The 26,862-nt window shown below is 46.5% G+C and overlaps 1 protein-coding gene across 1 annotated transcript in view; it reads right to left on the reverse strand.

Moving 5' to 3' along the window:
* The window catches only part of poln (polymerase (DNA directed) nu), a 520,953-nt gene that overhangs the window by 162,757 nt on the left and 331,334 nt on the right, over nt 1–26,862 (reverse strand). The window contains exons 16-17 of the mRNA XM_070877627.1: nt 23,524–23,601; nt 1,650–1,764 (exon numbers count right to left, since the gene is read on the reverse strand). Of these exons, the coding sequence (XP_070733728.1) occupies nt 1,650–1,764; nt 23,524–23,601 (193 nt within the window). The remainder of the gene's footprint in view (nt 1–1,649; nt 1,765–23,523; nt 23,602–26,862) is intronic.

Genomic DNA, 26,862 nt, shown 5'->3' on the forward strand with positions numbered 1-26,862 from the left:
ATTCTGGTTTCTTTTAGTGAGACCACAACAGAAAGCAGCAATTGGTGATCAAGTGTTTGAACTGCCAGTTTGGTAGATCACAAGATGGATACACTCTGTATTGTCTGCTATCCTAAATAGGTCACAGCTTTTAGTCACCTCCTTTCATGATTGAAGTTTCTCCAGCCTCTTCTCAAAGCTCAGTCCTCTGATGCTGGAGATCAAATGACTGGAAAGCTTCGAAACTCCAGTCTGTGCCTGTAATTGGACAAAGCAGCCCGCTTGATTGGCCCCCTCCATCCTCCACCTTAAACACTCACTCCCTCCACCACCGGCGCACCGTGGCTGCAGTGTGTATCATCTACAAGATGCACTGCAGCAACTCACCAAGGCTTCTTCGGCAGCACCTCCCAAACCCACGATCTCTACCACCTAGAAGGGCAAGGGCAGCAGGTGCATGGGAACACCACCACCTCCACGTTCCCCTCCAAGTCACACACCATCCTGAGCTGGAAGTATATCGCCATTCTTTCATCGTCGCTAGGTCAAAATCCAGGAACTCCCTCCCTAACAGCGCTGTGGGCGTACCTTCACCACACGGACTGCAGCGGTTCAAGAAGGCGGCTCACCACCACCTTCTCAAGGGCAATTAGGGAAGGGCAATAAATGCCGGCCTTGTCAGCGACGCCCACATCCCGAGAATGAATAATTAAAACAAATAAGAATTCATTCAGCGAGATGCCAATCACAGCTGGCTCCATACATACTAAACCAAGCTGAGGTGAGCTATTGGACTGAAGGGAGACAAAGGGGAAAGGATCTACCCTAACAATCACAATACCTACTCCTGCAACTAAATCAGGGGAGGCACTAACGTAGGGTTCCCAACCCCGCCCGGAATGAACGGGAATCTTCCGGAATTGGGCATTCATATCTCAAGCGATGCTTCCGGCCTGGGAGATCAGTCATTTAAATTTCCCACTTGATGTTACGTGATCAGAGGTCACATGATCAGAAGTCATGCGGTCAGAAGGTCATGTGTTCAAACTTCCAACAATGGTGCTTACAGTGTTGAGCAACAGACACTTGTGCATTGCTACTGGGGTTTGGGAGACCGTCAACTCAACCAGGCACCACATATCACTTAATGTCACCATAACCCAGAATGCGGGATTGCCAGTTGAAGGCGCAGGTGGTGACCATCTTTATTTGGCTGCTGGTTGTCCAAACATTTCCACCTGCCCCGGGCACACCAGCCCTTTATGGTCACTGGGGTGTTCAGACCCATGCCGAGCGACACAGAGGCAAGCTATGGCAGCTGTAAAGCGGAACAAGCTATTGTAGAAAACGAATGTTAGCCGGGGCTCAGTGGGTGGCACTCTGGTCTCCGGATCAGGAGGTTGTGGGTTCACAGACCCACTCCAGAGACTTGAGCACAAAAGCTAGGCGGACCCTGCCCAGTACCAGTACTGACCTTGCCCACTGTGCCACAGCTCACACCACGTTGTCCAGGCTAATTAACCTTCTCCGGGAACTGTGTGCGGTGTGCCGACAGCAGTGATAGTGTGAATAGTGTCGGTGGGTCACAGTTCTGCTGGTAAGGAGCCAGCTGGCTTTTAGTAAATCATGCCGATTTCATCACTTTTGGATTTGGAGATTGCAACACTTACCACTGACAAGCAAGGGTGGAAAACACATCTGGTGACTCTGGTTCCTGGAACAGTTTCAGGAGTTCCGGGTCTGAGGTGAGGTGTGCGAGGATTCGCAGTTCAATGTGGGAAAAATCTGAAATGAAAAATAAAAATGAGAACATTTATTTTTGGCGGGGTATATTTTACCCTCCTGATTGGGGGGGGCGTGGGTATACTTTACCCTCCATCGGTGCAAGATCTTGCTAGCTAGGCTCTGCCACTCCCTCTCTGTAACCAGCAACCTAGACGTTGTACGGGTAACCCAGGGTGACTGGTCTGGCCTGTTTTGCAGCCTGACTGTGCCTTCCCTGTTTTCTGAACCTCACTTTTTTGCCCCAGTCGGAAACCAAAAGCCGAACTAAAAGCTCGCTAGTTCAAACCTCTTTATCCAATCTTGCAAACTTTCACCTCTCCCCTTCCCATAACGCCAATTACTTACTACCTCACAGGTGTAAAGTTCCATGAGGCATAGAGCACAAAAACAAGGAAGTTATAGTAAACCTTTATAAATCACTGGTTCGGCCTCAGCTGGAGTATTGTGTCCAATTCTGGGCACCACACTTTAGGACGGATGACAAGGCCTTGGAGAGGGTACAGAAGAGATTTACTAGAATGCTACCAGGGATGAGGAACTTAGGTTATGTGGCGAGATTGGAGAAGCTGGGATTGTTCTCCTTACAGCAGAGAATGTTCGGGGAGATTTGATAGAGGTGTTTAAAATTATGAGGCATTTTGATAGAATAAATAAAAGACTTGCATTTATATAGCACCTTTCACGACCATCGGACGACCCAAAGCGCTTTACAGACAACTAAGTACTTTTTGAAGTGTAGTCACTGTTGTAATGTAGTAAATAAGGAGAAACTATTTTCAGTGGCAGGACCAGCAATCAGAGAACACAGATTTAAGAAAATTGGCTCTAAATATTCCCTCTCTAAATCTCTCCATTTTTTTCCTCCTTTATGATGCTCCTGAAAACCTACTTCTTTGACTAAGCTTCTAGTTACCTTACATGGCCCCGTGTCATATTTTGTTTGCTAATCGCTCCTGTGAATAACTGCAAGCTGATGCTGTAGTCAGCTGCTGGCTGAGATAGTCGCCCTAGGAAGGCCCCCAAGTTCGACTACTGCCTGTGCTGAGCGAACTGATCTCAGTCGAGGCCAGGGTGGCACCAGGGGGAGCTACAACTGAGCTCGGTGCTAAGGGAGGGAGAATAAGATAACGGTCCTACTCCCAGTTGCTAATCAGCCACCGCCAGTGGGGAACACGTGTATAAACATCAGAGGAGGACAGGATTGGGTTCGATTGCGACTGACACCCACAAGGTCTGCCAACCCTCATCATCTAGGCTCACATATAAAGAATCGTCATGATATCAACTGACTGCGGGTCAAAGAAGAAAAACTTGCATTTATATAGCACCTTTCACAACCACCAGACGTCTCAAAGCGCTTTACAGCCAATGAAGTACATTCACCATTGTCCTGTGGGAAACGCAGCAGTCAACTTATACACAACAAGCTCCCACAAACTGCAATGTGATAATGACCAGATAATCTGTTTTTGTTATGTTGATTAAGAGATAAATATTGGCCAGGACACCAGGTATAACTCAGCTGCTCTTCTTCAGAATAGGGCCATGGGATCTTTTACATACACCTGAGAGAGCAGACAGGGCCTCGGTTTAACGTCTCATCTGGAAGACAGCACTTCCAACAGTGCAGCACTGGAGTGTCCCCACCTAGATTTATGTGCTTTAGTCCCTGGAGCGGGACTTGAACCCACAGACTCAGAAACGAGAGTGCTCCCCACTGAGCCACAGCTGCCACTCAAGAAAGACTCATAGCGACTGCCATTCAGCCCATCGTGCCTGTGCCAGCTCTTTGAAAAGAGCTACCCAATTCGTCCCACTCCCACCTGCTCTTTTTCCCAGAGTGCTGACAATTTCTCCTTTTCAGTATCCAATTCCCTTTTGAAAGTAACTATTGAATGTGCTTCCACTGCCCTTTCAGACAGTGCATTCCAGATCACAACAACTCGCTGCGTAAGTAAAATGTCTTTTCATCGCCCTCTCTGGCTCTTTTGTCAATTGCCTTAAATCTGTGTCCTTTTGGTTACTGTCCCTCCCGGTAGTGGAAACAGTTTCTCCCAGTTTACTCTGTCTTCATAAACTTGATTTGTGCAGGAAGGCAGAGCAGAACAAGATCTAAACTAAAGGGAGCAATAGCAGTATGGGTAACAATGACCAGTCTAGGAGTCTGTTTACCTCGGCCAAAAATGTGAAAACATTTCCACTGAAGTCTAACGCTGTGCTGCTGCCACCTACTGCTTGTGATCATCTTTGCCGTGAAGTTTAAACGGATAAAATGTATTTTAAAAATATCAGTGTAAATGCACACGTATTAATGGTGTCTCGGTCACATCAATTAGGGACCTGTGCGTGAGGAGGACCAGGCTGTGAGACTGGCAGTCTGCCACCATCTTATAACCGCCTGCAGTACTGCCTATAACACTGTGAAACTGCTCAACAGCGGATTTGACATCACGTCTGGTGCTTCACGCACAAAGCCTAACTATTTATTGAAATAAAGACTAATCAAAGGTAAAATTCAGAGTACAATACAGTAAAGAAAGATATGCATTTATAGAGCACCTTTCACAGCCTCAGGACCAAATCGCCTTCCAGTCAAGGAAGTACTTTTTGAAGTGAGGTCAATGTGGTAATGTAGGGAAACGTGACGGCCAATTTGCGCACAGCAAGCTTCCACATGTGATAATGACCAGATAATCTGTTTATTAGCGATGTTGACTGAGGGGCCAGGATACCGGGCATAACTCCCCTGCTCTTCTTTGAATAGTGCCGTAGGATTTTTTTAAGTCCACCTGATAGAGCAGACGTGGCCTCGGTTTGACGTCCCATCCGAAGGACAGCGCCTTGGATAGTGGAGCACTCCCTCAGTACAACACTGGAGTGTCAGCCTCGATTTTTATGCTCAAATGTCTGGAGTGGGACTTGGACTCAGCCATTTGGACTCAGGGGTGAGGGTGCGACCAACTGAGCCATGGCTGACACGAAGCAGGGAACTAAGGCATCTGTGTCTATTAAGGATGGGAAGAGAAACACAAATTATCCATCCATAATCATTAAGCTCTTTGAGCATAAGATTGTAAGAATAAAGCAATGAAGGAAAAACTTGCATTTGTATCGTTCATTTCCCGACCTCAGGATATCCCAAAGTGCTTTACAGTACTTTTGAAATGCAGACACTGTTGTAATTGTTTTTAAATATTTAAAAAATGAAGAAGCAGCAACTTGAGGAGGGGGACAGAATGAAAGCAGAGAAAAGACTATATTAGTTTTAAGTTGCCTTGGTGTCCTGCCCCTATCCCAACTCCTTGTTCTATTCGGAAGTCTATTTCAATAATCACGCTATCATACCCACACTCTATCACACGTACCTTTCTTCTTAATAATGGAGCGCTGCGAATATGGGAATAAAGTTGAGTGGGATACAGCATTCCTTCTGTCTTATGGCACGTAGTACGGACCAATTAATAAATATCTGGTTGAATGCTTCCATTCCATTGATTGCTGTTAAGTGGGAATCAATACTGTGCAGCAGTTTGCAATTGTGCTGCAGGCTTGCATCTGTGTGAAACATTTGACTGACTACAAGGTCCTGTGGAAACCAATTCAATCCGAAGCCAAGTCAGAGTACAAATCCCAAAGCAGAAATACGAAGGGCAAAATTTACGACAGATATGCCTTGTACAACTATCTTATGTTTTATTTTAAAAGAGCAGCAAGCAAGCAATAACATTTATTTGTTTGTAAATGTTATTTCTTTTAAATGACTGAGCATCCTCAGCCCTCTGGAGTAGAGAATTCCAAATATTCACAACCCTCTGAATGAAGATTTTCTCCTCGTCTTAGTCCTAAATAGCCGACTTCCTACAGTGAGACTATTGTGTTGTCAGCTGTGGCTCAGTGGGTAGCACTCCTTGCTTCTGAGTCAGCAGGTTGTGGGTTCAAGTCCCACTCCAGAGAGACGAGACAAAAATCTAGGCTGTTGGAGGTGCTGTCTTTTGGATGAAATGTTAAACCAAAACTAAGCCTGCTCTCTCAGGTGGATGTAAAAGATTCTATGACACTATTTTGGAGAACAGGGGAGTTATACCTGGTGCCCTTGCCATCACTCAACCAACATCACAAATAAAAAACAGATTACCAGGTCAGTATCACATTACTGTTTGTAGGAGCTTGCTGTGTGCAAATTAGCTGCTGCGTTTCCTACATTCCTACAAGTGACTGTACTTAAAAAGAAAATGCGTCACTGGCTGTAAAGGAAATGTCCTGTGGTTGTGAAAGGTGCTATAGAAATGCAATACTTTTCTTTTTTTCACTCACCAGCCAGGGGAAATAACCTCTCAGCATCTACCCTGTCAGGCCCTCTAAGAATTATTCAATGGGTTCACCTCTCATTCTTCTAAACTCCAGAGAGGAAAGGTCCATTTTACTCAATCTTGCCTCATTGGACAATCCTTTCTACCCAGGAATCAATCTAGTATTAGGAAAAGTGTGGGATGTTTCATCCCATGATTGTGCAGGTGGTCAGCACAGGATAATACAGGTCAATGCCCACATCACAGCAGCAGGCATAGTTTGTTTATTGTAGGACAATCAAGCACGCCTGCCTTATTTAAAGAAGGCAAAATGGGAGGATGTGCGCTAGGAAATTAAGGCTACCCCATTCAGCCCTGGCTTATGATCTCATTGCAACAGCCATAAACACTTGAGAATGTGACCCGTGCAGACACGGGAATAATTGTTGAGCATTTGATTGTCAGCGTGAAACAGTACTTCAGATGTCTGGGCGGATCCCAGTGCATATTGCAGGAAAACGCGGCCAGAGTGGGGGGGGGGGCGGGGAGAGGGAGGGCCAGCCAGGGCCAATGACAGCACAGGACGCTGGCAATGACCCAAAGAGATACTCGCACTGAAAGCTGGTTCGAAAAGGCTGTATGCCAGACTTGTATAATCGATGCCATCGGCGAAGTGCTTGATCCACCCAATGCACAAATGGGCACATTCCTGACGCTTCACTCCCATTGGGGTGCTGTGTTCCACGGGGCAGTGGGTGGGAGATGGGGTGCAGTGCCACATTGCTGATTCTCTGACCCGGGCTTCCTCTCCGTGTCCCTCCCCACTGGGAGAGCAGGATTGGTGAATTTACCTTCAACTGTCCTGTCCACATGTGCACGGTATAAAGACTCAATACATCATCCTCCTGCACTATCTGAACAACCTTTGATGCCTAGCCTTTGGCCTGCTCCGACCTTATTCCACTTTGTCAAAAGTAATCTGTATTAACAGAGTTGAAATAAAGGCCAGCAATGTATTATCCCTTAGCAGGCAGTGTGTGTGCCTTTACTGGTTTACCCTGCTGGGTGGGTGCCGGTGTGTGCCTCTTGGAATTGAGGTACCCCTGTGCCCCCTTGTGCTGGAGCACGTACAGTGACCAATCTGCAGCCGGCAGTAACTGACCATGCATCAAGCATCCAGGTTGTGGTTACTGTCTGATGTTAATTGTATTCAGATGGGGGGGTATTAATTGGGGACTCTCTTGTGTTCATATACATGGGAGCTGGCTCGGGAAGGAAAAGCTTATCTTGGGGGTGCACAATATATGCAATGTGTGTCTCTGTTAATAAAGGGTTGTAAGTGACTGAAGACTAGGCGCTAGTGTTCGGTCCTTCACCATCCGGCTATCCCACCTTTACATCTGAAGCCCTTGTGTAAGTGTGCCAAGGCGTTCAATTATAAGTTGCAGCTTGAATGTGTGCCCTTCGAGAGTGTGAGTACAACATTAGCGTCCTCATCCAGGCCAACATCCACAGCACTGAAGCACTGACCACACTTGATCAGCTCCGCTGGGCAGGCCACATAGTCCGCATGCCAGACACGAGACTCCCAAAGCAAGCGCTCTACTCGGAACATGTCCACGGCAAACAAGCCAAAGGTGGGCAGAGGAAACGTTACAAGGACACCCTCAAAGCCTCCCTGATAAAGTGCGACATTCCCACTGACACCTGGGAGTCACTGGCCATAGACCGCCCTAAGTGGAGGAAGGGCATCCGGGAGGGTGCTGAGCTCCTCGAGTATCGTCGCCGAGAGCATGCAGAAATCAAGCGGAGGCAGCGGAAGGAGTGTGCGGCAAACCAGGCTCCCTGCCCACCCTTTCCCTCAACGACTGTCTGTCCCACCTGTGACAGAGACTGTGGTTCTCGTATTGGACTGTACAGCCACCTAAGAACTCATGCTGAGAGTGGAAGCAAGTCTTCCTCGATTCCGAGGGACTGCCTATGATGATGATGATGAGGGTACATACAGTAAACAATGAAAAGACTGTAAAATTATTTCACTGTTCGGCAAATTTGACATCCAGCATAGATTACAAAAGCAAGGAACTTATCCTGAGCCTTTATAAATCGCTGATTAGACGTGAGCTGGAGTATTGTGTCCAATTCGTGACACCACACTCCAGGAAGGATGTGAAGACCTTGGAGAGAATGAAGTGGAGATCTACTAGAATGGTACCAGGGATGAGGGACTTCGATTACGTGGAGAGAGCAGAAAAGCTGGGGATATAATCCTTAGAGAAGGTTAAGGGGAGATTTAGTTGAGGCGTTCAAAATCATGAAGAGTAAATAAGGAGGAACTGTTTCCCGTGGCATAAGGGTCGCTAACTATTTAACAGATTTAAGGTCATTGGTAAAAGAGCCAGAGAGGGGAGATGAGGAGACTTTTTTTTACGCAGTGACTTATGATGATCTGGAATGCGCTGCTTGAAAGGGTGGTGGAAGCAGATTCAATAGTAACTTTCAAAAGAGAATTGGCTAAATACTTGAAGGAAGAAAATTGCAGGTGTATGGGGAAAGAGCAAGGGAGCGGGACTAATTGGATCGCTCTTTCAAAGAGCCGGCACAAGCACGATGGGCCGAATGGCCTCCTTCTGTGTCTATGATTCTATTTGTGCTTGTTCAATTTGCCTGGTGTATTGTACTGCAGTGTAGTAACTCCTAGGTAGATTTCTGAAGGTCTGCCATCTTCTTTGGCATATGATCCCAGGTACTGTGAGTAACTCTGCAAAGTGTTGAATCTGGCCATCATCTCCTGCACTGGAGTCATCAGCTCAAACCTCCTCGCGTCCAATTGATGCACCAAAACCTTCACTCTTCTACCCATCAGACAGGAGCTCGATGCTCCATCACTCGCCCATCGAGTCTGTTTCCGGTCTTCACATTTGTGTTGCCATCTGTTGGTCCTTTCAAGGCACTTCTTTTGTCCCATAGTCTTTGGTCAGACAGCCAGAATCTTTCAATCAAATATGGCCATATCTCTAAATGGTATCCTTTAGAATGTGCTGGGCATTCCAGCCTGCTCTCATCAGGCCGGGAGGTAACCCAGCCCACAAGATCCAGTGTAATGGGCTGTTCATATGATCAGACCAGCACAAGGCTTGCAGTGCACTGATCACACAGCCTGGAAAATCCCACCCTTGTACAATGAGAACACTTGTTATTAAAGTCAGAAAATGCTGGAAATACTCAGCAGGTCAGGCAGCATCTGTGGCGAGAGAAACAGAGTTCAGGTAAATGAACTTGTGTCAGAACTTCTGGTGAGAGGTCACCAACCCGAGACGTTAACTCTGTTTCACTCTCCACAGATGCTGCCTGAGCTGCTGAATATTGCCTGGATTTTCTGTTTCATTTGATTTCCAGCATCCGTACTATTTTGCTTTTGTTATTAAAGAGCCCCCATGAGTCAGCTGTAGCACAGTGGGTAGCATTCTCGCTTTCCACGTCAGAAGGTTGTGGGTTCAAGTCCCGCTCCAAAGACTTGAGTGCAAACATCTAGGCTGCAAATACAAATTCTATAAAATTCTAAAAGGGACTGCTGCACTCAGAGGTGCCATCTTTCAGATGAGATTAAATTGAAGCCCTGTCTATTCTCTCAGAGATGGAAGTAAAACATCCTTTGGCACTCTTTTGAAGAAGAGCAGGGGAGTTATCCCCAGTGCCCGAGCCAATATTTATCAACATCAAAAACAGATTATAAGAACATAAGAAATAGGAGCAGGAGTGGGCCATATGGCCCCTCGAGCCTGCTCCGCCATTTAATAAGATCATGGCTGATCCGATCATGGACTCAGATCCACTTCCCTGCCCGCTCCCCATAACCCCTTATCAGTTAAGAAACCGTCTATCTCTGTCTTAAAGCTACTCAATGACCCAGCTTCTCTGAGGCAGCGAATTCCACAGATTCACAACCCTCTGAGAGAAGAAATTCCTCCTCATCTCAGTTTTAAATGGGCGGCCCCTTATTCTAGGATTATGCCCCCTAGTTCTAGTCTCTCCGATCATCCTCTCTGCATCCACCTTGTCAATCCCCCTCATAATCTTATACGTTTCGATAAGATCACCTCTCATATCTGGTCATTATCACATTGCTGTTTGTGGGAACTTGCTGTGCGCAAATTGTACGCGTTTCCTACATTGCAACAGTGACTACACTTCAAAAAGCGGTTTGGGATGTCCAGTGGTCGTGAAAGGTGTTTATAAATGCAAGTCTTCCTTTTACTTTAAAAATTTCCCATATCTCCTGTTCTCAACCGTAAGGGATATATCAGTAAGACGCTTCAGACTTAAATCCTCATCTATTGCACTTTGCTGTACTGTGCACCATCTAAAACTTTTCAATCTACAGGAGAGACTCGTAATTTAGCGGTTGCCGTGCGTGGTCACAAGCTGTTGTACCAAGATAGCGTGCTTAACGCTGGTTGAGTGCAGCAACTACTGGACGGCATTAGAGGATTTAAGAATTTCATTAATGATTAGCTAGTTTCGCAGAAAACTCAGTTGTTGGGGTTTCTTATTTTTTCTTATAAGCAAAGTGACCCGGAGTCTGCTATTTCTGAAACACATTACTTGGGGCAGGCAGACACATAAGTAAGGTCTATTATTAAAGGACTATGAATATTTAGAAGGAGCAGAATTTTCCAGGAGAAGCATGCAGGCAGAACAATATTTACCTCATAAATATGATGAACTGCTGCATGTTACGTGATCCCAGTGACATTAGAAAATCAAAGGCAAGTGGATTACTGTGAAAGATTATCCTGTTTGCAGCCTTTTATGGATGACTGGCCAAGGTCACATTTCCCATGTCTTCTCGTTTACTCCTTTGCCAAAGTTAACTTGGGTACGTGTAAATTTTATTGCCTCCTTAAATCACTTTGATCAATCCTCGCACAACGGCCCCAATACTCTGTCGTGTGGGGGAGAGGGGAGGAGGGGAATGTGCGTCCCAACATAAGGGTCGAGATGTCCCCGTTCTGGGAAACTTTATCGATGGTCCCGCAAAAGTGCAGGCTTCAGGGGGGATGTCCCTCGGTTCCAATGCCAATAGCAGATGCTCGCAAGGCTAGGGGCTCATCTGCAGGCCGGAAAGTCTGGGGCACAAGAATAGACAGCCAAGGGAGGGTCAAGGGGGGTCAGGGAGCAGGAGGTAAACTACCAGTTCACCCATCCGCCAGAAGCATATTTTTGGCCACAGCATCCCTCCCACCACTGCATTCCCCCATCCCCCCACTCCCACCAACTCAACCCCTGCAATGATCTGCTCAAGCGTCATAAGGAGAAACTTTCCACCAACCCCTGTAGCCATATCATCTTCTGGGAGAGGCAAAAAAAAACAGAGAAAAAAGCCAGGGCCATAAAGGAGCAAAAACTGCGAGAAGTTCCTCTCCAACCCTTCCAGGCAGTCGAAACCAGTCCAGCAGATCACATGGACCAATTACCCACTTACCTTCAGCATGCTGCGATCCCTTCACAAGTCAAGAGCCAGTTCAGCTCCTGCTTGAAGGCATCAAGTCTATTCCTAATGTTACGAAATGTAAACGCTCTTAGCAAGGAGGGCTGCTCTTAAAGATAATTTATTTTCCAATCCATTTGCCCAGAACTCAGACCTTTAATACTAGGATTGGACATGGTTTATACCAGTGTCAGCTGTGGCTCAGTGGGCAGCACATGTGCATCTGGGTTTAGAAGTTGTGGGTTCAAGTCCCACTCCAGGCATTTAAGCACAAAAATCTGGGCTAACATTCCATGGGAGTGCGGTGCTGTTTTTGGATGAGACGTTAAACTGAGGCCCCGTTTGCTCTCTCAAGTGGACATAAAATATCCCATTTTGAAGAAGAGCAGGGCAGTTATTCCTGTGTCCTGACCAATATTCATCCCTCACTCAACATTAACAAAACAGATTATCTGGTCATTATCACATTGCTATTTGTGGGAGCTTGTTGTGTGCAAATTGGCTGCCACATTACAACAGTGACTACACTCCAAAAGTACTTCATTGGCTGTAAAGAGCTTTGAGATGTCTGATGATCATGAAAGGTGCTGTCGAAATGCAAGTCTTTCTTTCTTTCACTGCTACACTGCTCTGGACACCAGGCATGTGTGTACATAAGGAACAGGAGTAGGCCATATGGCCCATCGAGCCTGCTCCACCATTCAATAAGATCATTGCTGATTTTCAACCTCAACTTTCCCACCCGATCTCCAGATCCCATAAGAAAAATTCAGACTCGTCTTGGGTTTGAACCTGGGATGTCTCACAATCTTCAGTAGCAAATTGCTCAGTGAGAATCATACCCCTGGACCAACGAGCTACACTAGAATCAGACAGGGAATTGAACCTGGGTTATGGTTGCAGTGAATTCTAACTACTGGGCCACCAAGGAGTTCTGCGTTCAGATAAAGAATGGGGCTCAGCCTAAATCTTGAAGGATTCATTTGACTCTGTTTGCTATCTTTAGTGAAGAAATCGTATAAAGCAGTGAATGATAAAAACTCCTTTGAGCGTTATATGTTTGAAAGATGCTGCATGCCATGGTGATTTCCTTCCCAGTGTACAGGTGAGGTGGTTCTACTGAATAATTAAATGGGATTTTCTTACAACATGTTGGCGCTAATCAGCTTTACATATTTCCCTTTGGTGTAAATATTCACGAACTATTGTGTGTAGCAAACAGCTGGATGCTTCCCAGTAGACAACATGATAGTCCTGCTATCTAGAGGTGATCCAAACCTCGGCAGCCCGTGGCCTAACCGTACCAAGTCCCGATCACCCATCACCCCTGTGCTTGCTGACCTACATTGGCTTCCAGTTAAGCAACGCCTCGATTTCAAAATTCTCATCCTTGTTTTCAAATCCCTCCATGGCCTTGCCCCTCCCTATCTCAGTAATTGCCTTCAGCCTCACCACCCCCCCGAGATGTCTGTGCTCCTCTAATTCTGCCCTCTTGAGCATCCCTGATTATAATCGCTCAACCATCGGTGGCCGTGCCTTCTGCTGCCTAGGCCCTAAGCTCTGGATTTCGCTGCCTAAATCTCTCTGCCTCTCTCTCCTCCTTAAAGACGCTCTTTAAAACCTTCCTCTTTGACCAAGCTTTTGGTCACCTGTCCTAATTTCTTCTTGTGCGGCTCGGTATCAAATTTATCTGTTTTGTCTTTTAACACCTCGGGACGTTTTACTGCGTCAAAGGCCCTATGTATGTTGTTGTTGGTGTAAATATTCATGAGCTATTGGGTACAGCAAACAGCTGGAATCTTCCCAGTAAACTACCTGATGGTCCTGCTATACAATAGGATGTAAATGTACGTCAGTTCATATAGGAAAGGCTCCTGAAGCTGAAGGGGTCATTTTCGCCCTTACCAGCTGGGTGGTAATCCAATGGAGAGGACCGCTCACCCATTGTGGAACATGTCGGATTTTCGGCTCCATGAACATTCCCAACCTCTACAATGGCGGAGCCCAGCACTGGAGTGTAAAAGACAAGGCTGAAATGCTTGCAATCAGCTTCAGCCAGAAGTGGCTATTACATGCTCCTTCTCGGCCTCCTCCTGAAGTCCCTACCATCATGGATGTCAGCCTTCAGCCAATTCATTTCACTCCATGTGATATCAAGAAAAGGCTGAGCGCACTGGTTACAGCAAGAGCTATGGGTCCCGACAATATCCCGGCTGTTGTGCTGAAGTCTTGTGCTCCAGAACTAGCTGCGCCTCTAGTCAAGCTGTTCCAGTACAGCTACAACACTGGCATCTATCCGAAAATGTGGAAAATTACCCAGGTATGTCCTGTCCACAAAAAGCAGGACAAATCCAATCTGGCCAATTACTGCCCCTTCAGTCTACTCTCAATCATCCTCAAAATGATGGAAGGAGTCATCGATAGTACTATCTCACAAGTAACCTGATCACTGATGCTCAGTTTGGGTTCCACCAGGAACACTCAGCTCTAGACCCTATTACAGACTTGGTCCAAACATAGACAAAAGAGGTGAATTCTTGAGGTGAGGTGAGAGTGACTGCCCTTGACATCAAGCAGCCCTGGTAAAACTGAAATCGATGAGAATCAGGAAGAAAACTCTCCACTGGCTGGAGTGATACCTAGCACAAAGGAAAATAGTTATAGTTGTTGGAGGCCAATCATCTCAGCCCCAGGACATCGCTGCAGGAGTTCCTGAGGGCAGTGTCCTGAGCCCAACCATCTTCAGCTGCTTCATCAACGATCTTCCCTTCATCATAAAGTCAGAATTGAGGTTGTTTGCTGATGATTGCAGTGTTCAGCTCCATTCGCAATTCCTCAAATAATGAAGCAGTCCGTGCCCGCATGCAACAAGACTTGAACAACCTAAGTGGCAAGAAACAACTGTGCCACACATGTGCCAGGCAATAATCCTCTCCAACAAGCGACAGTATAACTACCTTCCCTTGACATTCAATGGCTTTACCATTGCCATTGAATATCCGTGACTAACATCCTGGGGGTCACCTTTGATCAGAAACTTAACTGGACCAACCACATAAACACTGTGGCAACAAGAGCAGGCCAGAGGCTGGGTATTCTGCAGCGAGTGATTCACCTCCTGACTCCCCAAAGCCTTTCCACCATCTACAAAGCACATGTCAGTGGGTGATGGAATACTCTCCACTTGCCTGGATGAGTGCAGCTCCAACAACACTCAAGAAGTTCAACCAGGACAAAGCAGCCCGTTTGATTGGCCCCCCATCCACAACCTTCAACATTCACTCCCTCCACCACCGGCTCATCGTGACTGCAGTATGTACCATCTACAAGGTGCACTGCAGCAACTCGCCAAGGCTTCTTCGGCAGCAACTCCCAAACCCGCGATCTATACCGCCTAGAAGGAGAAGGGCAGCAGGCGTATCACCTCCAAGTTCCCCTCCAAATCACACGCCATCCTGACTTGGGAAATATATCGCTGTTCCTTTATCGTCACTGGGTCACAATCTTGGTGCTCCTTACCATCTCAAATCAGTAGGTCTAGAGGGGGCCAGTCATCTCGGCAAAGAGGACCAAATTGGTAACTTTTTTACAGCCACAGGATTTTGGGGCCCAAAGGCCTTCTCGCTGCTGTTCTCCAACAGGAGTCAGAAGGCCCCAAGGCCTACAGCCTGGCACAAAGCTTCAGTCAGACCTCCCATTTCCCATTGCACCCTGCCAGGACGGCCCACCAAATCTAGGGGCCGCGCAACCTGAACAGGTATAGCACACTTCAGACTCACTGTGTCTATCAGTGCCTTAGGTTTCTTGGCAATCCCTGTAACACTGTGCAAGGCACGACTGATACAATTTCATAGCAACTCCCTTGTCGTGATTTCCATTCAATTAATCCTAAACAGCAGCATGACTCTCTCCTTACAGCATGATAGTTACTGCAATAACCATTGTATGGAATTCTTTAAAAGGGTTGCAATGTGATCTATAACTAATAGCAAATACTGTTAATGAAGATTAATAATGGCCCAGAAATTCTGGTTTCTTCTTCCCGCGGGCGTTCGACTAAAATTAGGACAGAAGATGCGCACCTACCTTTTGGCCGAATGCGCGCCAGTGATCCCGGAGTCGAGGCCTCCTCTTCTTGTGCAACGGAGCGCATTCACGTTGGGACATGCACAGGCCTGGAGCTGAAGTCATATGGCTCTGGGCAGCCAATCAGGTAAAGTATATTCTCACTCATAATAATGGGAACTCTGTAAGTTGGAGTTCCATTATTATGAATGAGAAACAGCCCCTAAAACACTAATATGCAATAATAAAAGATTTAAAAAATGCACAACATGTTTTTATTAATTTAAATTAAAATTATTTATGGATTTAAAAATTATATATTTTTCCGATTTTTTAAAAAGTTTTTTAAATTATGGTTTAAAATAAACTTACCGTAGTGGGGAGGGTTTTTAACAATAACATGTATTTTTAAAAATTTATTTTACAATGTTTTTGTGTGTTTTAAAACTCTTACGCCTGTAACAACAGTAGGTTATACGCCTGCTTTTATCAGGCGCAAGAGTTTTGAGGGCATTAACTGGGCAAGAGATGGGTAAATCCCGCAATCTTGCCCTTGCAAATGTCCTCGTTCCCAATATGCGCGAGATCTGTCAAGCCAGAAACTTGACAGATCGGAAAAGCCGGTTTTCAGTGCATGCACATTGTGCGCTGAAAACTAACTTTTCCGATGTCTTCCCGGGTACGTAGAAACTTCGTACGGACCCAGGCAGACCGGGATTTCTGGGCCAATCTTTTGTCACAATGAACAGCTACTGTGGCTAAAGGAAATATTATAACTTGTATATAATTGAATTTAACCTGTTAACATATTGCTCATTTAAAGATTCAGGAATCCTCTAAGGATTTATCCTTGGTCCCCTCATATTCCTCATCTACACCCTGCCAGTGTGACATTACCCAGAAACATATAGCATCAGGTTCCACAGGTACACTGACGAAACCCAGCTCTACATCACCACCACCTCTCTCAATCCCTCCACCACCTCTGTGTTGTCGGCCTGCTTGCCCGACATCTAGTCCTGAATGAACCGCAATTTTCTCCAACTAAATATTGGGAAGACAGAAGCCATTGTTTTCGGTCCCTGCCAAAGACTCCGTTCCCTAGCTACTGACTGCATCCCCCTCCCTGGCCCCTTCCTCTGAGGCTGAACCAGACAGCTCGCAACCACGCTGTCCTATTTGGTCCTGAGCTGTGCCTCTGACCCCGCATCCTCTCTATCACAAAGACCGCATACTTCCACCTCCGTAACATCGGCCCAGGGCGGTTTAACCATGGGGCGGATGGAGCTGCAGCCCCAGGCCCAGCAAAGATTGAGAGGAGATTTGATCGAGGTGTTCAAAATCATGAGGGGTCTGGACAGAGTAGATCGAGAGAAACTGTTCCCATTGGTGGAAGGGTCGAGAACCAGAGGACACAGAGTTAAGGTGATTGGCAAATGAACCAAAGACGACATGAGGAAAAACTTTATTACACATCGAGTGGTTAGGATCTGGAATTCACTGCCTGAAAGGGTGGTGGAGGCAGATTCAATCGCTGCTTTCAAAAGGGAGTTGGATAGTACCTGAAGGAACAAAATTTGCAGGGCTACGGGGAAAGGGCAGGGAGTGGGACTAGTTGAAGTGCTCTTGCAGAGAGCCAGCACGGGCTCGACGGACCGAATGGCCTCCTGTGCTGTAACCAGTCTATGATTCTATAAAGGACACTAGTGAACCAATTGGGCTTTTTAATTCATTGCGACAGCTTTGATGTCACTTTTACTGATAGCAGGTTTTTAATTTCCAGATTTTGTTTTTACACTGAATTCAACTTCTTAAACTGGTCGATTTGAACATGTTCTTTGAATAAGCAGGAAAATTGTATGCCGTAAAATAATGAATCAGAAGCCGAAGAGGTCCCCAGGCCCAGACAGTTTTTACCCGAGGCTATTTGAAAAACAGCCGAGGAAATTGGTGATCCATTAGTTACAACCTTCCAAACTTTGCTGGATTCAAATTGTTGTTTCGTATTACAGAAAAAGCTTACAGTGGGATGTCTGGCTTGGCTATTTATTCTATGTCCTCCTGAGATGCCGAGTGGAGAAATGAGGTGCCTCCCGCAACAGATCTCGGTGGGCAGGCTGATGTGTCGTGTTCCATGGTCTGGGACTCATGGCCACAGCTGCACTTCAGATCATCCTTCATCGTCCATTTGTGGCCACATCGTCCATGCCCTGCATGAGATCAGTGAGCGCTCCACTGTCTTCGAGGGAGGTTGAAGCCAGAGAGCTCTGCTGTTGGGTCAGTGATGAGGTGTTGGTCCTTTGGGCTGGATTTTCGGTTTTTCTACCGATAACGATGGCAGGACGGTAAATTTTACGCCAGGAAATGGTTTGCGTTTGCAGCCACAAATCTCAGCAGCTGGGCCCTGAGTGTGGAGCGCACCTCTCTTAGGGCGCTGGGCCGGCTGAGCAACTGAAAATCCCGAGCTAAAGAGTCGGCCCTCGGAGTGCCCGAAGAGAGGCTTCCCTGGGGAAATAAATACCGCCAATAAAAACCACAAACAACATTCCCCAATACCTTGCTCACCCAATATAAAGATAAATCGCAAAAATAAAACTCGGGAAACAATCACACTTACCTCAGGTGGTCACTCCTCCCCTCACTGCCGCCGGAACAGCTGGGACTGCCCACTTTCCCTGGCGGTCCCACTAGGGGGCGCTAACTGTCCCGTTCCAAACAAATTTCACAGCGGTGTTGCAACCGGGGACATTGCACACCAGCGCGACGCTCCTGGGCGGTACTGCACAGCGCCTCCGCAAAACCGGCACCGAATGTCCCGGCGGGGCGCTGGTAGCTGGCCGCACCGGGCAATAACCATTTCCGCAGCTATTACCGCCCCTCCGGGGCGCGAATAGAGGCAGCAATAGAATGCAAATCCAGCCCTTTATGTTGCATGCGGCCCACGGTTCTGCCCGTTTTTTTTTTCTTCACACTTTGGGAAGGACTTGAAGGCGTTGGCGAGGGTATAGCAGAGATTTACTAGAATGGTTCCAGGGATGAAGGATTACAGTTACATGGATAGACTGGAGAAGCTGGGATTGTTCTGCTTGCAGCAGAGAAGGTTAAGAGAAGATTTGATAGCGATGTTCAAAATCCTGAAGAAAATAAAGAGGAATTGTTTCCAGTGGCTTAAGGGTCGATAAACAGGGGGCACAGATTTAAGGTGATTGGCAAACGAACCAGAAGCGACATAAGGAAAAACTTTTTTATGCGAGTAGTTAGAATTTGGAAGGCACTGCCTGATAGGGTGGGCGATATAGATTCAATAGTAGCCTTCAAAAGGGAAGTGGATAAATACTTGAAGGAGAAAAAATTGCAAGGATATGGGGAAAGAGCGGAGGGAGTGGGACTAACTTGATCGCTCTTCGTACGAGCCACACGGACTCGATGGGCCGAATGGCCTCCTCCTGTGCTGTACGATTCTATGATTCTGTAACCTGACTGAGACAGAGGGGGTAATTTTAACCTCCGGACCTCCGGATTTCCCGAATAAAACTCCTCCACCTCCCCTCTCACAAAAGGCGCCCCAGAAATCCTGAAAATCTGTGGCATCTGTTGCAGATTGGGGGTAATATGAGGGTGAGTGGCGGGGGGGGGGAGGGGACCCAGTTACGGCAGGTCGTGACCCCAGTTGAGCAGTGCCGGAATTATCTCAGTCGATGAGGGAAAGCATTCCCTTTATCCGCCCCCTTCAGCCCTGATTTCTTCACTGGTCTTCATCAGAAGAGTCGTAGAATGTAAAAGTAAGGAAGTGCTGCTACAGCACATTGGTCAGATCTTATCTGCTGTGCTGCGTTCAGTTTTAGGGACTGCACCATAGGAGGAGGAAGTTCAAGATATATTTGAGGAAGCGATTGCGCGATGGAAGGAGAAACAGCAAATATTTGGCAATCTTGATGTTGCAAACGATGCAGCGTTATTGGGAAAAATGGAAGAATTGCTAAGGACAACAGGCACCATCGATGCATCTGGACAATAAGTTGGGCTAATGATCTCTCACCAGAAAATAAAGATTGTGCTATTTGTAATGGAACACATCAAATAAGCATCTATATTAACACCATGGTCAGGGAGAGACACTAAAACTGCAGATCACCGCGCTATATCTGTACCATTCAAAGTCTTGGTTAACATTTCCTCCTCAAGTGACACCACCAAAAACAGACTAAAAAGTCATTTGTCTCATTGTGGGAACTTACTGCTGTATTTAGTTACCACAAGCTTCGCACTGCACAATAATTAACTGTTTGCCTTCAAGCGTTCCTATGGCACCTTCTGGGGGAGAAATTGGGGTACTCTACACCTCCCGTGAGCGCCCCCCCCGGGCCACAAACGACTTTGCGACCCAGCCCGGCGCCGCTAATGACTCCCGCTAAGTTTGGCGGGAGTTTAGCGGCAGCGCTATGTCGTTGTGCCCTGATCTCCTGCGCCCGGAGATCGTGACATCGTCGGCGAACGCATCAGCCCGTTGACGTCCCGGACCCTAAATTGGGTATCGCCCCCTGCAGCTTCATCGTGCAATGACAGCAATCACTTCGGGGGGGGCGGGTACCGGGGCAACTTTAAAGGGGAGGTGTCTGACTGCTGCTGATAAAAAAACTCCCAGTTTCCTTTCCGCTCTAGTGCCGCTTTGGTCGCGGGGTTGGTGCCGCGATCGCTCTGCTTGAGTCTCCGAGTTGATCGTGCGGCGCGCCCCCCCCTCCCCCGCCTTCCGCGCCTCCCGCTGGTCCAAGTAGATGGGTTCCTCGTATGCAGAGTATGCAACTTGGGACCTTCCCTTTAATTCGGGGAAGGGCCCTTCGTACGTGGCCGTCGCCCCTCTCCCGCGCCAGAAAGGAAGTGGAGCACTTGAGTTAGCGCTCCGCTACCTTTCAGGGGGGCGGTAACTCCACTGTATCACGAGAGCCGAGACTTCTACGGCTGGTCCGAACGTGAGTGCGCACCGAATTTCTCGATCGCTGTATCTAAACACATCCACGGCCACCTCCCTCCGCTGAACACGTTGGCAATTACAAATGTGGCCTAACGTCGGATCGGCGAATTCTGTTTGTTCCTCATCTTTACTAATGTGCGATTATAAATTAAGACTGATGGTCCTTCAGCGACACCAGCTGGTCCGAACCATGTAAAAGGTGCTACTGTCCATTGTGAGAATGAGCTGCATGATGTGATTCTCCAAACTGCGACCGGGGTGTGACAAATAGCACCCACAGGCAGCAGCTCCGGAAACCCACAGCTTTCTGCCGAGATGCCTTTGGCTCATTGCCCTGCTCCTGTGGCTTCACACGTATATTGTCAACTCAGAAGTGAATGTAGCAATTAGCATCTTATCTGTCGAATCTTTCTCAGCTACAGCACCTTTTCTTAACCTCCCTTGTAATTCATGGTATTGTTATCTTCATGAAGCACTTGAATGAAAAATTTCCAGAGTTATTAAAAAGGAGCTGGAATCTTACAGCATGTGTGAAGCATCTGTTGTCTAATATCTAACATCAACTGCTTATAGTGTCAGCTGTGGCTCAGTGGGTAGCACTCTTTCCTCTGAGTCAGAAGGTTGTGGGTTCAAGTCCCACTCTAAGGACTTGAGCACAAAAATCTAGGCTAATACTGCAGTGCTGAGGGAGGTGTCTTCTTTCGGATAAGATGTTAAACCAAGGGTGTGTAAAAGATCCCATGGCACTATTTCAAGGAAGAACAGGGGAGTTCTCCCAGGTGTCCTGGCAAATATTTATCCCTCAATCAACAGAACAAAAACAGATTATCTGGTCATTATCATATTTGTGGGAGCTTGCTGTGCTCAAATTGGTTACCATGTTTCTTACATTACAACAGTGACGACACTCCAAAAATACTTAATTGGCTGTAAAGTGAAAGGCGCTATTTAAAGTCCAGCATAGATTTTCAAATTGAGTTCCCTGGACTGTGAGGAGATCCATGAAATGAGGTGATTTCAGTCTGTTTGGCTAAATATTTCTTTATTTTCTGCATTTGTTGTCTTAATAGCCATATTATTTCTGTTGTTTAAAACTACAACAACTTGCATTTATATAGGAACATAGAAAATAGGTGCAGGAGTAGGCCATTCGGCCCTTCGAACCTGCACCGCCATTCAACAAGATCATGGCTGATCACCCACCACAGCACCTCCCCCCCCACACCCCCGACCCCCCCAGCAGCAAGGACCACATCCAACTCCCTCCCGAACACATCTTTAAACATAAACATATAGCATCTTTAACGCTGGTAAAAATCCCATGAGGATTTGTAGGGATATAGGGATGGGGCGGGAAAGTGGAGTTGAGGTCGAAGATTAGCCATGATCTTAATGCATGGTGGAGCAGCCTCGAAGGGCCATAAACAGATGAAATTTGACACCGAGCCACATAAGATAAGAGGGGTGATTAAAATCTTGGTCAAAGTGGTAGGTTTTAAGGAGCGTCTTAAAGGAGGGGAGAGAAGAGGAGAGACAGGGAGGGAATTCCAGAGCTTAGGGCCTAGGTGGTTGAAGGCACGGCCGCCAATGGTGGAGTGAAGGGAGTGGGGGGATGTGTAAGAGGCTAGAGTTGGAGGAACGCAGAGATCTTGAAAGGTTGTAGGGCTGGAGGAGGTTACAGAGATTGGGAGGGGATGAGAAGACGAGGATGAGAATTTTAAAATCAAGGCTTTGAAGGACCGGGAGCCACTGTAGGTCAGCGGACACAGGGGTGATGGATGAGTGGGACTTGGTGCGAGTTAGGACACGGGCAGTCGGGATTTAGATGAGCTCAATTTTATGGAGGATGAAATGTGGAGGCCGGCCAGGAGAGCTTTGGAATAGTCAAGTCTGGAAATAACAAAAGCATGGATGGGATATCCGGCAGCAGAATAGCTGAGGCAGGGGCAGAGACAGGCGATCTTGGTAATGGACAGGATGTTGGATCAGAAGTTCAGCTCAGGGTCAAATAGGACACCGAGGCTGCAAGCAGTCTGGTTCAGCCTCAGATAGTGACCAGGGGGAGGGATGGATTCGGTGGTTAGGGAACAGAGTTTGTGGTGGGGACCAAAGACAATGGATTCTGCCTTTTCAATACTTAGTTGCAGGAAACTGCAGCTCATCCAGGACTGAACACAGAGGCAGTGGAGGAGGTGAGGGAGGTGATGGGAGGTAGAACTGGTGATGTCAGTGAACATGTCTTTAAGGTGAGACATAGAAACATAGAAACATAGAAAATAGGTGCAGGAGTAGGCCATTCGGCCCTTCGAGCCTGCACCGCCATTCAATGAGTTCATGGCTGAATATGCAACTTCAGTACCCCATTCCTGCTTTCTCGCCATACCCCTTGATCCCCCGAATAGTAAGGACTACATCTGACTCCTTTTTGAATATATTTAGTGAATTGGCCTCAACAACTTTCTGTGGTAGAGAATTCCACAAGTTCACCACTCTCTGGGTGAAGAAGTTTCTCCTCATCTCGGTCCTAAATGGCTTACCCCTTATCCTTAGACTGTGACCCCTGGTTCTGGACAGTCCAAAGTTACTTCATATCAGGGCATTGTGGATCACAGTAGAGGATTACACCCCAATCTGGGGTAGATTTAAACCCAAGCCCAGGTACCAGAGGACTTGGACAGTGACACTAATTATTTACCAATGTGTGAGCGATAATTCATGAAGGAATGAGGCATCCGGCAGTGGGATGGGAACTTTATTTGTATTGCCTGCGTACCAGGACAAAATCAGCCTCTTGGATGGATATATAAAATATAAGAAAATGATTTGCTTCCAGACTCTGTGTATTGGTACCATAAAACATGAAGCAAATGTACTTTTTGGTGCAGAGTGGGATAGAGGCTGGTCTGACTTGGGTCCTTCCATTCTGGCACTTATCTGCTTACCCGCTGCCAAAAATGTCCACCCATCTGCTGAAACAAACATGCTCCGTGGCGAGATCGTCACCATCTCAGGCTCCCTTCCTACAAACAAACAGAACACAGGGACACTGATCACTTCCCTCTGTCTCACTTGATTCACTTTGCTACTCCCTGATAGTGCCAGGAGAGATTCTGAAGTGGCACATTGTTAAGCAGAGTCATCATTGTTATATTTTATACTGCATACAAAACTAAAACCTATCTCACTCCAGTTTAAGCTATGTGGTACACTTTAGATTCACTTTCTTTATGATGAGCCATGCCTCAGTGGGTCGCACACTCGCCTCTGAGTCAGAGGTTGTGGGTTCAAGTCCCGCTCCAGAGCCTTGAGCATCCAGGCTGACATTCCCAGTGCTGTACTGAGGGAGTGCTGCACTGTCGGAGGTGCCGTCTTTCAGATGAGATGTTAAACCGAAGCCCCGTCTGCTCTCTCAGGTGGATGCAAAAGATCCCATGGCACTATTTTGAAGAAGAGCAGGGTAGTTATCCCCGTGTCCTGGCCAATATTTATACCTCAACCACATCATTAAAACAGATTATCTGGCCATTATCACATCGCTGCGTTTCCGACATTACAACAGTGATTACACTTCAAAAGTACTTCATTGGCTGTAAAGCATTTTGGGACGTTGTGAAAGGTGCTATATAAATAAAAGTCTTTCTTTCTTTTACGATGTAGCTTCCTGTATTCAATGACTTCACTGATCAGTAAGAAAGACCTTTACTCTGGAGTTTAGGAGAATGAGAGGTGATCTCATTGAAACATACAAGATTCTGAGGGGGATTGACAGGGTCTAGATGCTGAGAGGTTGTTTCCCCTGGCTGGTGAGTCTAGAACTCGGGCATGCGGAGATTCCCAGGTGACCACCTGGCAATTCAGGTTCCCCCTTCTGTCTCTCTCTCTCTCTGTCATTGCTATTAACAGTCCAGAGTCTTGAGGGATGTAAAATAATGATGCCAATTTTAAGTAAAATTTGGTGGGGTTTAAAACGGGTAGCCGATCGCATCAGTTCCCTGCCGGACAGATCAGGTTTCCATAAACTACCCCCACCCCCCTCCCTTGAGTCCTGCATCTTACGGCCTAATCGCGTCAGGCTGCAGTAGTATTGGCAGCTCTGGTATACAGGCTTGGACAATTGGTCCTTCTTGGCTTTAGTGAAGCAGTGCACTACGTCGCCACTGACGGATGATTGGTGTGAGGAACAGTGTTGGTGAGCGGGCAGGCATGGAGGGGGAAGGATATGATCATAAGAACATAAGCAACATAACAAAAAGCAAAATACTCCGGATGCTCGAATCTGGAATAAAAACAAAAAATGCTGGAAATCTCAGCAGGTCAGGCAGCATCTGTGGAAAGGAAGTCATCGAGCCGAAACGTTAACTCTGCTTCCTCTCCACAGATGCTACCTGACCTGCTGAGATTTCCAGCATTTTCTGTAAGAAACATAACAAACAGGAGCAGGAGTAGGCCATTCGGCCCCTCGAGCCTGCTCCACCATTCAATGAGATCATGGCTGATCTTTGACCTCAACTCCACTCGGCTGCAATATCACCATATCCCTTGATTCCCTTAATATCCAATGATCATTGCTGTGCGGGTGAGATAAGTGTGTAAAAGGGTCTGTAACTCACGCAGTAATTACATCGCTCAGATGATAATCTGGTTTAGCTTGATAATAAATCAAGTTTGTAATCAATTACAGTTTTAAAAAGTGAGTTATATTGCAGCTCTACATACCATCCTCCTCCTGGTATTAAAGATGAAAGCCCGCCTGGTCTTTGCAATTCGATTAGGTTAACTATAAGTATTTGGACACATTGCAGAATTTTATTCTCAGACGACTTGAAAATTCTACTCTGAGATTCCAACTAACACAGTAGCATCAGTGATTTAAACCTCTTTTTAGCTCCGATAATGCAAAGGGATCTTCAATATTAAAATGAATCTATAATTCTCATTCATATTTAAAGCTGCTGAGGGTGTACCGACAGATGTTGAAAGGCAAACGTTGCCCTTTCTAAAGGTGAGAAATTCCGATAGTTCACTTGCCTGGTTCTTTGAGCTGTGTCACTTTGTGCAGTGGGCACATTCAGTTTTAAGCAATCGATGCTGGATCAATTGTTAATTTTAAATCTGAGATTGACAGCTTTCTGTTAACCAAAGGTATTAAGGGATATGAGCCAAAGGGTTTGAAATTCCACCTCCTGTTTATATGGAGTTAGGCCGCAGATCAGTCATGATCTCACTGAATGGTGGAACAGGCTCGAGGGGCTGAATGGCCTGCTCCTGCTCCTATGTTCCTATAAAACTGCTCAGCTTTAAACAGTTTCTCGATGCATTTGCTGACTGAGATTGAAATTTTGCTGAGTGCTAAAGTTGGCACACAGGCTCATGCACACCAGAATAACCACTAACCTGTCCATTTTCGATGAGTGAATGACTTTGTCAAAATAGCACAAAATCATACAGCAGATGGAAGCCATGCGGCCTATTGAGTCTGTGCCAGCTCTATCAAAGAGCAATCCAGTTAGTCCCACTGCCCCCGCTCTTACCCCATATCCCTGCAATTTTTTCTCCTTCAAGTATTTATCTAATTCCCTTTGAAGGCTACTATTGAATCTGTATCCACCGTCCAATCGGGGGTTGTAAATCAGTGTAAGGTTGCAAAATTCATGGGAAACCCCCCCCCCCCAGTGTTTGGACTCATTGGAAAGGAAATTTAATTTGGAACTATCAGCCAGAAAGTTCCTAAAGTGCACCTGGAAGAAACTACGCGTTTTAATCGAAATTGGGATTTTACAAGGCACATTGGGTCCATGTGGGAAGGGCTAAAAACTAAAGGATAACTACCTTCAGTTTTGAATATTGAAACAGTCTGGGGTATTGAAGCTAAAACAAATTGCCTGGGGAATTGTATAAACTCGAAAACAACCCTTCTCCCCGAGAGACATTAACATAGCAACAATCAACCCAGAGATAGCCAGCCATCGCCCTGAGCAGGAAACCCATTCCAGCATATACATAATGACAATGGCACATCCAGCCCACATGGAGAACCCAGGCCTAGGCAGACATTACAAATAGCAAAGCTAATTTTTCCCCATCAAGAAACAAATTTAAAAGATCGACACATCCAAGACAGGTTAACATTAATGGGCCCGCCAAATTATGACAAAGAGATATCAAGCCCGCCAAAAATTCAACAAAGACTCAGGGCTGATTTGGCGCGAAGATTAGAACAGTTCCCAAGGTATTACTGGGGCCCTGTTTTAATGAATGTATGGCAATGCATCAGAGGGAGA

The sequence above is a fragment of the Pristiophorus japonicus genome, chromosome 1 (assembly GCF_044704955.1).
Source record: "Pristiophorus japonicus isolate sPriJap1 chromosome 1, sPriJap1.hap1, whole genome shotgun sequence".
NCBI lineage: Eukaryota > Metazoa > Chordata > Chondrichthyes > Pristiophoridae > Pristiophorus > Pristiophorus japonicus.